The sequence below is a fragment of the Bufo gargarizans genome, chromosome 2 (genome assembly GCF_014858855.1).
Source record: "Bufo gargarizans isolate SCDJY-AF-19 chromosome 2, ASM1485885v1, whole genome shotgun sequence".
In the NCBI taxonomy this organism is placed as follows: Eukaryota; Metazoa; Chordata; class Amphibia; order Anura; family Bufonidae; genus Bufo; species Bufo gargarizans.
The window spans coordinates 409398919-409412288 of NC_058081.1; the positions used below are offsets into that span (position 1 = coordinate 409398919).

The 13370-nt window shown below is 42.8% G+C and overlaps 1 protein-coding gene across 1 annotated transcript in view; it reads left to right on the top strand.

Moving 5' to 3' along the window:
- TGFBI (transforming growth factor beta induced) overlaps nucleotides 1-13370 on the top strand; it is a 109077-nt gene that overhangs the window by 59248 nt on the left and 36459 nt on the right. The window contains exons 10-12 of the mRNA XM_044280857.1: nucleotides 4237-4382; nucleotides 5119-5255; nucleotides 5719-5849. Coding sequence (XP_044136792.1) covers nucleotides 4237-4382; nucleotides 5119-5255; nucleotides 5719-5849 — 414 coding nt within the window. The remainder of the gene's footprint in view (nucleotides 1-4236; nucleotides 4383-5118; nucleotides 5256-5718; nucleotides 5850-13370) is intronic.

Here is a 13370-nt window from a genome sequence, read left to right on the forward strand (position 1 = left end):
TACAGTTGCATTCACCGGACAGAAAAGAACAAGTGAATGTGGCTGGAGGTATATTAGACAGTTAGTGGATAACAATTTTACTGTAGGCCAGTCGAGTACATGCCCCAAAAGTTATGTATTAACCTGACAGAAAAGAACAAGTGATTATGTGGCTTGAGGTATATTAGTCGGTCAGTGGATAACAATTTTACTGTAGCCCAGTTGAGTATAGGCCCCAAAAATTATGCAATTGCCTGAGAGAAAAGATCAAGTAATTATGTGGCTGGAGGTATATTAGATGGTCAGTGGATAACAATTTTACTGTAGGGCAGTGGAGTACAGGCCCCAAAAATTATGCATTCAACTGAAAGAAAAGAACAAGTAATTATGTGGCTGGAGGTATATTAAGCAGTCCGTGGATAACAATTTTACTGTAGGCCAGTGAAGTACAGGCCCCAAAAATTATGAATTCAACTGAAAGAAAAGAACAAGTGATTATGTGGCTAGAGGTATATTAGCCGGTCAGTGGATAACAATTTTACTATAGGCTAGTGGAGTATAGGTCCCAAAGATTATGAATTTACTGGACAGAAAAGAACAAGAGATTATTTGTCTGGAAGTATATTAGACGGTCAATGGATAGCAATTTTACTGCAGGCCAGGAGTACAGGCCCCAAACATTAGGCATTCACCGGACAGAAAAGAACAAGTGATTATGTGGCTGGAGGTCTATTAAGCGATCAGTGGATAACACTTTTACTGCAGGCCAGTGGAGTACAGGCCCCAAACATTAGGCATTCACCGGACAGAAAATAACAAGTGATTATGTGGCTGGGGGTATATTAGGCGGTCATTGGATATCAATTTTACTGCAGGCCAGTACAAATACATGTCAAATACATATGTTTAAAAGAACTAAAAATATAAAATTTGATTAAAAACATGGCTAACAAAACCCCCCCTCTTGAAAAAAAAAACCAATGGTAATAGGTGAAATTCAATTAAACGTGGTTGTCACAGTTGTTGAATTCCTCTGAGATCCATGCCTCATTCATTTTTAGAAATGTGAGGTAGTCCACACTGTTGGGAGCTAGGCGAGTGCACTTATCGGGCACGATCCCCCCTGCTGTGTTGAACGTCCTTTCCGACAGGACACTCGACGAGGAGCAAGCCAAGAGTTCCATGTCAAATTGGACTACAGGTGTGGCCACAGGTCAAGCCTGCACAACCAGTAGTCCAGGGGTTCCTTGCTTCTCAGAGCGTCCAGTTAACCCAATGTATTCGGACACCTGTCGGTTTAGGCATTCCCTGAGGCTGGATCTGTAGGGCGGCTGTCGATGGGTTGGCTGCCATAATGATCTCATATCTGAAGTGACCAACACATCTTCAAACCACCCTCTTCTTGCAGGCGTGGTAGGATTGGTACCCGCACCTGTTTAGCTGTGGGTGGAAATTCCTCTGTCAGCGCCCGCAACAGCAGAATGAAGCATATCTCGCAGCAAGGCCTGGAAATGCTGCATTCTGACAGCCCTCTGTGATGCTGATAACATGTCTGCCATTTTGTGTTTGTACCAGAGGTCTAAGTACGTTGCCACCCATTACTGGTCCTTGCTGTAATGGAACGCCTAGCACTCCGACTGGGTACCTCCGTCGATAGATGCTCCTAGTGCTTCCAGAGGACTCCAAGCACTCCACTTGACACCGTCAGCACTGCAGACCCCACGAACCACCGAAGCTTGGTGGAGGTCTTGCCGTCTCTTACCCACCCTGGACCTACGACAAGGCTCCAGGCTCCAGTGGGTGAACCTCTCCTACATCCAGAGAGCAGGAACCATGAACAAGCTCTTACAAGAACTTATACTCAGGGGAGTATTGTGATATAGCAATCCCCAAGAGTGTAGTTATCACATTCCCCAAACATAAGCCAAAAACTTCATGAAGGTATAAAAGCAGCTTCTGTTTATTGAGGGCTACCAGCCCGTATTTATGCAGGTCCCCATCTGGTGGCCATGCCCCTAGGGGACCAGAAGGAAAACTGTGACACAGGACAGATATGTAGCAATTCAGTATACACAGACACAACACATTCCCAAAATGCATCATGGTTTCCTCCTCTCTGCCCTGGAGACACACGAGGAGCAATCCCATTATCTCTCAGGACAAAGGGAAATCACTCTACATTCATAGGTTTATAATAGGGAGTAGGATCGATACAGAGGTTTTTTAATTTTTTATTTATTAAGCGCAAAATAAGGAGTAGGGATGAGCGAACCCATGGAAGTTTGGGTTTGCCGGGTTCGGCCGAACGTCAGGTCAAAATTCGGGTTCGGGACCCGAACTTGACCCCAAACCTGAACCCTATTGAAGTTCACTTTATTATTTTCCTTTATAACCTGGCTATAGCGGAAAATAATAGCATACTTAAGAGAGAATGCAAAATAATATGGAAATTTAGGGGTTAATATTTTTTTTTTAAACTACGTACTTCATCCACTTGATCGCGCTGCCACAGTGTTTTCTATCTTCTTTCAGCAGGACCTGCAAAAGGACCTACCATGACTAGGGTTGAGCGAGCTCGAACTGCAAAGTTCGGGTTCATAACGATTTTTGCGAGTTTGGGTACCCGGACCCGATTCCAGACTTTTTCACAGAAGTTTGGGTTCGGGTGATTTTATTATTTTCCATTATAACATGGTTATAACGAAAAATAATTGCATTCTTAAGACAGAATTCTAAATAAAATGGCCATGGAGGGGTTAAAAATAATATAAAAAACTCACCTCACGCACTTGATCGCACAGCCTTGATCGCTCAGGTCTTACTTCTTCACCATGTGGTGAGTGCGGGGACATCACCACAGGTCCTGCTGAATGAACTTAGAATCTTCATTCAGCAGGACCTGCAGTGATGTCACCATGTTATAATGGAAAATAATAAAGTGAAGTTCGGGTCCCCATTGACTTTAATGGGGTCCGGGTTCAGGGTCAAGTTCGGGTCCCGAACCTGAACTCTGACCTGAAGTTCGGCCGATCCTGTTGAACCTGAACTTCCACGGGTTCGCTCATCCCTAGCCATTACGTCACGGCGCTCACCACATGGTGAGTGCAGTGACATCATTGCAGGTCCTTTTATTTTCATTCAGCAGGACCTGCCAAAGTACCTGCAATGACGTCATCACCCCTAAATTGCCATACTCTTTTGCATTCTGTCTTAAGAATGCTATTATTCTTTGCTTTAACCATGTTATAACGGAAAATAATAAAATTACCCGAACCCTGACTGCAGTTCGGGTTCGCTCATCCCTAATAAGGAGCAATTTAATAGTAAGCATAAAGCAATTTTCTACAAATCCCATTCTCCTGGCTGCAGAGTCCTGTAAGTAAATACTTGGGATTGATAGGTTACGGTATATCCAGACTCCAATGTCTGTTGAGGACTCTTTATAATAGTCCTCACCCCCTTTTTGCAATAAGGGTAAATAAATTAAATGAGAAAGAAAAAGTCACAGGTAAAAGGCGGATGCCAGACACTGTAAAGTGATACAATATTCAAAGATTCTGAACAGTAGATACACTATAGCAATGCCCCAATACCACATAGTCTAAAGATAATAGTACTATGCAGTGTCTAAATCCTGCCATGTGAATACCTAGTTACTACAGGCCTTCTGATTGAACAGGATTTTCATTTTTACTACAAGTCTTGGCCAGGGGCGGATTAAGTGCATGATAGGCCCAGGGCTGTCTACCCAACTTGGGCCCCTCCCTCCATTTTAGTTTTTTTTTTTTTTTTTCTTTATGAAGAGACTACGGTGCTTCGCAGCTTCTTCATACAAAAAAATAATAATAATAATACAAAATAAACTAAAAGCTAAATACTCACCTATGTCCAGGGCCAGGGGCTTTCTTGCAGATAGTATGGGCCAGGATAAGGCAGGCGTCACTGTGCTGTGTCCCGGCAAAGGCATGCAATGACGTCATCACGCCCGCCTGTGCTGAGATTTCACTACTGCATAGGCCTCAGGCCTACTAGACCTGAAGCCTATGGCGGTGATCGGTGGCATGGCAGGGAACTATGCCCCGCCTCAGTATGTGGGCGTTCAGGTTGGCGTTGGGCCCCACAGCGATGCTGGGACTGGGGCTGCTGACCTGAATGCCCCTATTGTAATCCGCCATTGGTCTTGGCCTGAACTTAAAAAGGTGTTAAATGTCACTATGTATGTTTCTCGATTCACTTCTGGCTCTCTCTTTTATTCAGCTGGAACTCCAGTGATTGATAGAAACATGAAAAATCTGCTTCAAAATCACATTATAAAAGATCAACTCTCTTCCAAATATCTTTACCACGGGCAAGTTTTAGAAACAGTTGGTGGAAATAAACTTAGAGTGTTTGTTTACCGAAATGTAAGTATTCTGCTTTTATTTTTATGTAGAGTGTACCTGTTTTATGGGATGTCTGTCTGTCTATCAACCTGTCTGTCTATACCTGCTTTACATTTCATGCGTCTATGGGTACAGATTCTAATCAGCCAGTATCACAGCCACCATTTAAAGGGGGGGGGGGGGGGGGTTGTCAGGGCTTTTATTATTGATGACCTATCCTCAACATGTTGTAGTTTGCCTTCCGTCCTGGGATGCGGAGCAAGATGGATCCGGCATGACCTCCAATTTATGTCAATGGAGACAGATCCGTTTTCTCTGACACAATCTGCCACAAAATATTAAACGGATCCGTCCTCAATTGACTTTCAATGGAGTTCATGACGGATCCGTCTTGGCAATGTTAAAGATAATACAACCGGATCCATTCATAAAGGATGCAGATGGTTGTATTATCAGTAACGGAAGCATTTTTGTTGAACTCTGCCAGATCCAGCAAAAACGCTAGTGTGAAAGTAGCCTTAGATAGAGGCATATGGACTGCAATACAAGCTCTGAATGGAAGTAGTGTGATGGACGATTTTGTCATGGTAATCGTATGTCTTCCTGTGAAAAATAAAAGGACATGGAGGTACAGCTAAGTCCCAAAGTATACTATGAACTGGATATTTGTGTAATAGTTCCAAAACTAAAGTAATTCACTCATGTCGGTGGTTTTATTTTGTTACATTCCAATATTTATGAAATATCATTTTTTTAGGCTCTTTGCATTGAAAACAGCTGTATTGATGCACACGATAAAAAAGGAAGATATGGTACTCTGTTTATTGTTGACAAGTTGCTGACTCCTCCATCAGGAAATGTCATGGATGTCCTTAAAGCCGATAGTCGATTCAGGTACTAATTTCTCCATATAACTGGGAGGAGTTTTCGAAAGCCCATCCACACGTAAAATCATTCCAAAATACACCTAAGACTTGTGGATTTTTTTGTGGATTCACCTGTAGCTGGCCTTACCCGTATTAGTATAGATCAGTGCATAATAGAGTTTGATTCTACTTTTCTGGGAAAAATTGTTTTTTTTTTTTGAAAAATTGTGTGGGTTGACGACGGTTGCATTTTTACCAGCTACTGCAATTTAATAATTTCACCTTGCAAAAACAAAGACCAATACTGGGTGATATGTATGGTTGAGAGGTCGGTTGAAGCCATGGAAGTTTATGGATGCAATAATTAGCATTAGCATAGATGGACAAATCCTTGTCTTTAGTGAAGTACGTAACTAAAAATAAGGTATGATCAATCTTCTTTCTTGCTTGACATATTGTACTAGCAAAGCACGTTTTTCATGTCCTTGTAGCATGTTAGTGGCTGCAATCCAGTCTGCTGGACTTACTGAGACACTGAACAGAGAAGGAACGTTCACAGTCTTCGCTCCCACAGATGAAGCATTCCGTGCTCTTCCAAGAGGAGAATTAAACAAACTCTTAGGTAAGTGTACTGTCCACGTGCAGCACAAGGGGACTGGGACTCCGATCTGGGACTCCGATCGGTACTCTCCACTGCCACCAATGATAGGGGGGGGGAGATTTTAATTAGGAGGGGGAGGGAGGGGAGAGGGCCCACTGGCCACCAACGAGTCAACTACAGGGGAGGGAGGGGGGGGCTGGCCACCAACGAGTTAATTACAGGGGAGGGAGTGGGGGCCCACTGGCTACCAACAAGTTAACTACAGGGGAGGAAGGGGGGTCCACTGGCCACCAATAAGTTAACTACAGGGGGGAGGGGGGGCGGCCGCACTGGCCACCAATGAGTTAAAAACAGGGGGGAGTCATGTACACAGTTTTTTTAGTATATTCTAACCTGAAGCGTCCCCATTACCATGGGAACGCCTCTGTGTTAGAATATACTGTCAGATCTGAGTTTCACGATGTAACTCATATCCGACAGTATATTCTAACATAGAGGCGTTCCCATGGTGATGGGGACGCTTCAAGTTAAGATATACCATCGGATTGGAGAAAACTCCGATCCGATGGTATAAAGGGACTCCTGACTTTACATTAAAAGTCAATGGGGGATGGATCCGTTTGCAATTGCACCATATTGTGTCAACGTCAAACGGATCCGTCCCCATTGACTTGCATTGTAATTCAGGACGGATCCGTTTGGCTCCGCACGGCCAGGTGGACACCAAAACGACTTTTTTTTCATGTCCGTGGATCCTCCAAAAATGAAGGAAGACCCACGGATGAAAAAACGGTCACGGATCACGGACCTACAGACCCCGTTTTTGCGGACCGTGAAAAAATACTGTCGTGTGCATGAGGCCTTACTCAGTACTTGCTTGAAGCACCTTTGGCAGCAATTACAGTCTTCACTTGTCTTGGGTATGATGCCACAAGGTTTGTACACCTGGATTTGAGGATTTTTTGCCATTCTTCTCTGCAACCCTCTCAACCTCTGTCAGGTTAGATGGGGACCATGGATGGACAATCATTTTAATGTCTCTTGATTGGGTTTAAGTCAGGGCTCTGGGCAGACCACTCAAAGACATTCATAGAGTTGTCGCTAAGTCACTCCTGTGTTGTCTTGTGCTTAGGTTCATTATTTTGTTGGAAGGTGAACCTTCGGTCTAGTGAAAGGTACAGAGATCTCTGTACTTTGCTCCATTCAACTTTCCATCAACGCCCCCCCCCCCCTCCAGTCTCCTAGTCTCAGTTACTGAAAAACACCCCCACAGCACGATGCTGCCACCATCATACTTCACTGTAGGGATGATATTGGGCAGGTGATGAGCAGTGCCTGGTTTCCTCCTGACATGACTCTTAGGGCTCATGTACATGACCATATGCCCTCCGAGACATACGGTCCGTGAGCGGGCCATATATCCCGGAGTGGCATATATTGTGCGCATAGGAGCATTATAGGTTACTGTGATGCTGTGCGCATCGGGCCACCCGCGGGGCTATTGTCCAGCACTCATAATACGGAGGGCATACGGTCGTGTGCATGAACCCTTGAATGGAGACAAAGAAGTTCAATCTTGGTTTCATTAGACCAGAAAATCTTGTTTCTCACAGTCTGAAAGTACTTTAGGTACTTTGTTGCAAACTAACTCCAGGTAGGTTTTCAGTACAGATTGATGGGGGAATACTTTTTTATTTTAGCACATAACTAAGGTTGAGCGAACCCAAACTGTAAAGTTCGGGTTCGTACCGAACTTTAGGATTTTTGGACACTTTCAGTAAAAGTTCGGGTTTGGTGTTCAGCTATATTTTATGGCGCTTTTTGAAAGGCTGCAGAGCAGCCAATCAACAAGCGTTTAACTCTGTGCCCTTAGAAGCCATCACAACCATGCCTACTAATGGCATGGCTGTGATTGGCCAGTGCAGCATGTGACCCAGCTTCTATATAAGCTGGAGTCACGTAGCGCTGCACGTCACTCTGCTGTTACTAGTGTAGGGAGAGGATGCTGCTGTGAGGGAGAGAATAGGAAAGAATCTTTAATCAGTAGTGCTTGTTAACTCAGCAATCTACCTAGATTTCGTTTTGTGGGTGCAGTGCACAATCTTTTTACCCTGCCCTGAGCCCAGTGACACAGAAAAAGAACTTTTATCCGTCTGTTAGTTAGGTGGGCGGCGGTGGCCATTTTATGCAAGCTCAGTGCACCAGCACAGCATATGTGCTTTTATGACATTCAAATCCAAGCTTGAAATACTGCAATAATAATCTAGGTTTTAAAATACTCTTCATCTGGGGCCTCTTCCGCATTAGTCAGTGTGCAATTTAAGCTAGAAATACAGCTATAATTTTCTGGGTTTTAAAAAACACCCTTTTGGGGCAAAATACAAAATTTTACACCCCTTGCTGCATTTATACGTGTGAAATTCAAGCGTTATATACTGCTGTCATATTCTGTTATTTAAAAAACACCCTTTTTGGGCAAAATACTTAATATTACAGCCTTTGCTGCATCTGGTATTGTTAAAACAAGCTTGTCTTTGTGAGATACACCATTTGCATACTGCTGTGCTATTCTGGTATTAAATAAACACCCATTTTGGGCAAAAATCTTAATTTGCGGCCTTGTCTGCATCTGTACGTGTAAGATACACGCTTTAGATACTGTTGCTCTATTCTGCTATTAAAAAAACACCCATTTAGGGCAAAAATCTTAATTTTGCAGCCTTTGCTGCATCTGTCATTGTGAGATACACCCTTTACATACTGCTGTGCTATTCTGGTATTAAATAAACACCCATTTTGGGCAAACATCTTAATTTGCGGGCTTGTCTGCATCTGTACGTGTGAGATACACGCTTTAGATACTGTTGTGCTATTCTGCTATAAAAAAAACACACATTTTGGGCAAAAACTTAATTTAGCAGCATTTGCTGCATCTGTCATTGTCAGATACACGTGTTAGTTACTGCTGTTCTATTCTGTTATTAAAAAACAGGCAAGATCCTAAATTTGAGAAATATGAGGAGAGCGTCAAATAAAGGACGTGGCCCCAGTCGTGGTGCTGCTGGTGAACTCCTGTTGCAGGGAGAGGACGTGGTTGATCTGTGCCAGTTACACGCACAAGTGAAACACCTTCCTCAAGTGCGAGTAGGCGACAGAACCTTCAGCGGTATTTGTTCGGGCCTAATGCGGCTCTATGATTGGTGAGGCCTGAACAAGTACAGGCGATAGTAGATTGGGTTGCTGACAGTGCCTTCAGAACGTTTACATTGTCTTCCACGCAGTCTCCTGCTGAAAGATCAGAGTTGGCACCTGCAGCCCATGTCCATCAGTCTTTCACGTCACCCCGTTGCAAATCAGCCAAGCAGTCTGAGCCCCAAGTCATGCAGCAGTCTCTTCTGATTTTTGATGACTCTGTTAGCAGGATTTCCCAGGGCCATCCACCTAGCCCTGCCCTAGAAATGGAAGAGATTGAGTGCACCGATGCCCAACCACTTATGTTTTAAAGATGAGTACATAAGAGGACCACCGCAGCACGTCTCGGATGATGACGAAACACAGGTGCCAACTGCTGTTGCTTTTGAAAGTGTGCAGACCGACAAGGAGGGCAGGGGTGAAGACTGGGTGAAAGATGATGTGGAGGATGATGAGGTCCTTGACCCCACATGGAATCAGGGTCATGCGAGTGACCTGTGTAGTTCGGAGGATGAGGAGGTGGTTGCACACAGCCACCAGCACAGCAGAAGAGGGAGCAGGGTGCAAAAGTGGAGCGGCTGTCCCCTAGTGGAGCGGCTGTCCCCTAGACAGTACGCCTGCTACTGCCCACCGCACCAAGGGACCGAACACACCAAAGCCAGCTCCAAGGAGTTCCATGGCGTGGCAGTTCTTCAGACAATGTGCTGACGACAAGACACGAGTGGTTTGCACGCTGTGCAATCAGAGCCTGAAGCGAGGCATAAAACGTTCTCTGAGCACAACCTGCAAGACCAGGCATCTAAGTGCAAAGCACGAGCTGCAGTGGAGTAGACACCTCAAAAACAAAGAAAGGTCTCTGGCTCCTCCTGCTTCCTCTTCTGCTGCAGTCTCGGCCTCTTCATCCACCTCTGGAGTAACAGTGCCGCCTGACACCCCGCAAACAGAGGATCTGCCAGCAACACCAACACCTGGGTCACCAAGCATCTCCACAATGTCCCACGGAAGCGTTCAGCTCTCCATCTCCCAAACACTGGAGTGAAAGAGGAAGTACCCCCATACCCACCTGCGATCCCTAGCCCTGAATGCCAGCATTTCTAAATTACTGGCCTTTGAAATGCTGTCATTCCATCTGGTGGAGACAGAGTTTTAAAAGCCTTATGGCAGTGGCTGTCCCACAGTATGTCATGCCCAGCCACCACTACTTTTCCAGGTGTGCCATCCCTTCCCTGCACAGCCAAGTAGGGGACAAAATCAGGTGTGCACTGTGTACATACATTTCACTAACCTGTATAGACAGGCATACTTTTACATACAAATAAAAGACACTGGGGCCTACTTATACATACATACATACATATATGCAAATGTATTGGATAAATTGGATTTTAAAAAAATGTGACCTATACAATCTCATCTGAAACTGGCCATAAGCACATAATTTACATGCACAAATAAACACACAGTTTTACATATAAATATTTCACTAACATGTATAGACAGGCATACTTTTAGATACAAAAAGACACTGGGGCCTACTTATACGTACATATATGCAAATGTATTGGATAAATTGGATTTTAAAGACATTCCCGGCAAATTCGGGCTATCCTGGGCCAAAAATGGGTGGGACTAATGATAAAATTATCACTTAAAATTATCACAGTAAAATCTGCACTCCAAAATCCATATGTTGCTCCTTCCATTCTGTGCCCTGCCGAGTACCCATACAGCAGTTTACGACCACATATGGGGTGTTTCTGTAAAATGCAGATTCAGGGAAATAAATATTGAGTTTTGTTTTGCTATTAATCCTTTCTGACTTACAGAAAAAAATTGATTTAAAATGGAAAATCTTCAAAAAGAAGTGAAATTTAGAAATTTCTCCTCTATTTTCCTTTATTTTTTGTGGAACACCTAAAGGGTTAACGTTTGTAAAATCATATTTGAATAACTTGAGGGGTATAGTTTCTAAGATGGTCATTTATGGGTGATTTCTATTATATAAACCCCTCAAAGTAACTTCATAACTGAATTAGTCAGTTGTGGCAGACGGGGAAGGTTCCCATGGCAACAGGACGCCTGCTCAGGCGTCCTGCTGTCCATGGTGCTGAACAGATCTATGCTAAAAGTAAAAAAAAAAGTGAAAAAATGTGAAAATCAAAAAACACATTTATCACTGATTAAAAATGAAAAAAAATTCCCTACACATGTTTGGTATTGCCGCGTCCATAACGACCTGATCTATAAAACGGTCATGTTACGTTCCCCGCACGGTGAACGCCATAAAAAAAATAAAATAAAAACTATTAGGAAATTGAAATTTTGCCCACCTTAGTTCCCAAAAAAGGTAATAAAAGTGATCAAAAAAGTCGCATGTACGCCAAAATAGTACCAATCAAACCGCCATATCATCCCGCAAAAATCATACCCTACCCAAGATAATCGCCCAAAAACTGAAAAAACTATGGCTCTCAGACTATGGAAACACTAAAACATGATTTTTTTTGTTTCAAAAATGAAATCATTGTGTAAAACTTAAATAAATTTAAAAAAGTTTACATATTAGGTATCGCCGCGTCTGTATCGACCGGCTCTATAAAAATATCACATGACCTAACCCCTCAGATGACCACCGTAAAAAACTAAAAATAAAAACGGTGTAAAAAAAGCATCTTTTTGTCATCTTACGTCACAATAAAGTGTAATAGCAAGCGATCAAAAAGTCATATGCACCCCAATATAGTGCCAATCAAACCGTCATCTCATCCTGCAAAAAATGAGACCCTACTTAAGATAATCGCCCAAAAACTGAAAAAACTATGGCTCTTAGACTATGGAGACACAAACATTTTTTTTTGTTTTAAAAATGAAATTATTGTGTAAAACTTACATAAATAAAAAGAATTGCATACATATTAGGTATCGCCCCGTCCGTGACAACCTGCTCTATAAAATTACCACATGATCTAACCTGTCAGATAAATGTTGTAAATAACAAAAAAAAGTGCCAAAAAATCTATTTCTTGTTACCTTGCCGCACAAAAAAGTGTAATATAGAGCAACCAAAAATCATATGTACCCTAAACTAGTACCAACAAAACTGCCACCCTATCCCGTAGTTTCTAAAATGCGGTCACTTTTTTGGAGTTTCTACTCTGGGGGTGCATCAGGGGGGGTTCAAATGGGACATGGTGTCAAAAAAAACAGTCCAGCAAAGTCTGCCTTCCAAAAACCGTATGGCATTCCTTTCCTTCTGCACCCTGCCGTGCGCCTGTACAGCGGTTTACGACCACATATGGAGTGTTTCTGTAAACTACAGAATCAGGGCCATAAATAATGAGTTTTGTTTGGCTGTTAACCCTTGCTTTGTAATAGGAAAAAAAAATATTAAAATGGAAAATCTGCCCAAAAAGTGAAATTTTTAAATTGTATCTCAATTTTCCATTAAATTTTGTGCAACACCTAAAGGGTTAACAAAGTTTTTAAAATCAGTTTTGAATACCTTGAGGGGTGTAGTTTCTTAGATGGGGGTCACTTTATGGAGTTTCTACTCTAGGGGTGCATCAGGGGGGGCTTCAAATGGGACATGGTGTCAAAAAACCAGTCCAGCAAAATCTGGCTTTCATACGGCGCACCTTTCACTCTACACCCTGCTGTGTGGCCGTACAGCAGTATACGGCCACATATGGGGTGTTTCTGTAAACTACAGAATCAGGGCCGTAAATAATGAGTTTTGTTTGGCTGTTAACCCTTGCTTTGTAATTGGAAAAAAAAATATTAAAATGGAAAATCTGCCAAAAAAGTGAAATTTTGAAATTTTATCTCTATTTTCCATTAAATCTTGTGCAACACCTAAAGGGTTAACAAAGTTTGTAAAATCAGTTTTGAATACCTTGAGGGGTGTAGTTTCTTAGATGGGGTCACTTTTATGGAGTTTCTACTCTAGGGGTGCATCAGGGGGCTTCAAATGGGACATGGTGTCAAAAAACCAGTCCAGCAAAATCTGGCTTCCAAAAACCATACGGCGCACCTTTCACTCTACGCCCCGCTGTGTGGCCGTACAGTAGTTTACGGCCACATATGGGGTGTTTCTGTAAACGGCAGAGACAGGGCAATAAAGATACAGTCTTGTTTGGCTGTTAACCCTTGCTTTGTTGGTGGAAAAAAATGGGTTAAAATGGAAAATTAGGCAAAAAAATGAAATTCTCAAATTTCATCCCCATTTGCCAATAACTCTTGTGCAACACCTAAAGGGTTAACAAAGTTTGTAAAAATCAGTTTTAAATACCTTGAGGGGTGTAGTTTCTAAAATGGGGTCATTTTTGGGTGGTTTCTATTATGTAAGCCTCA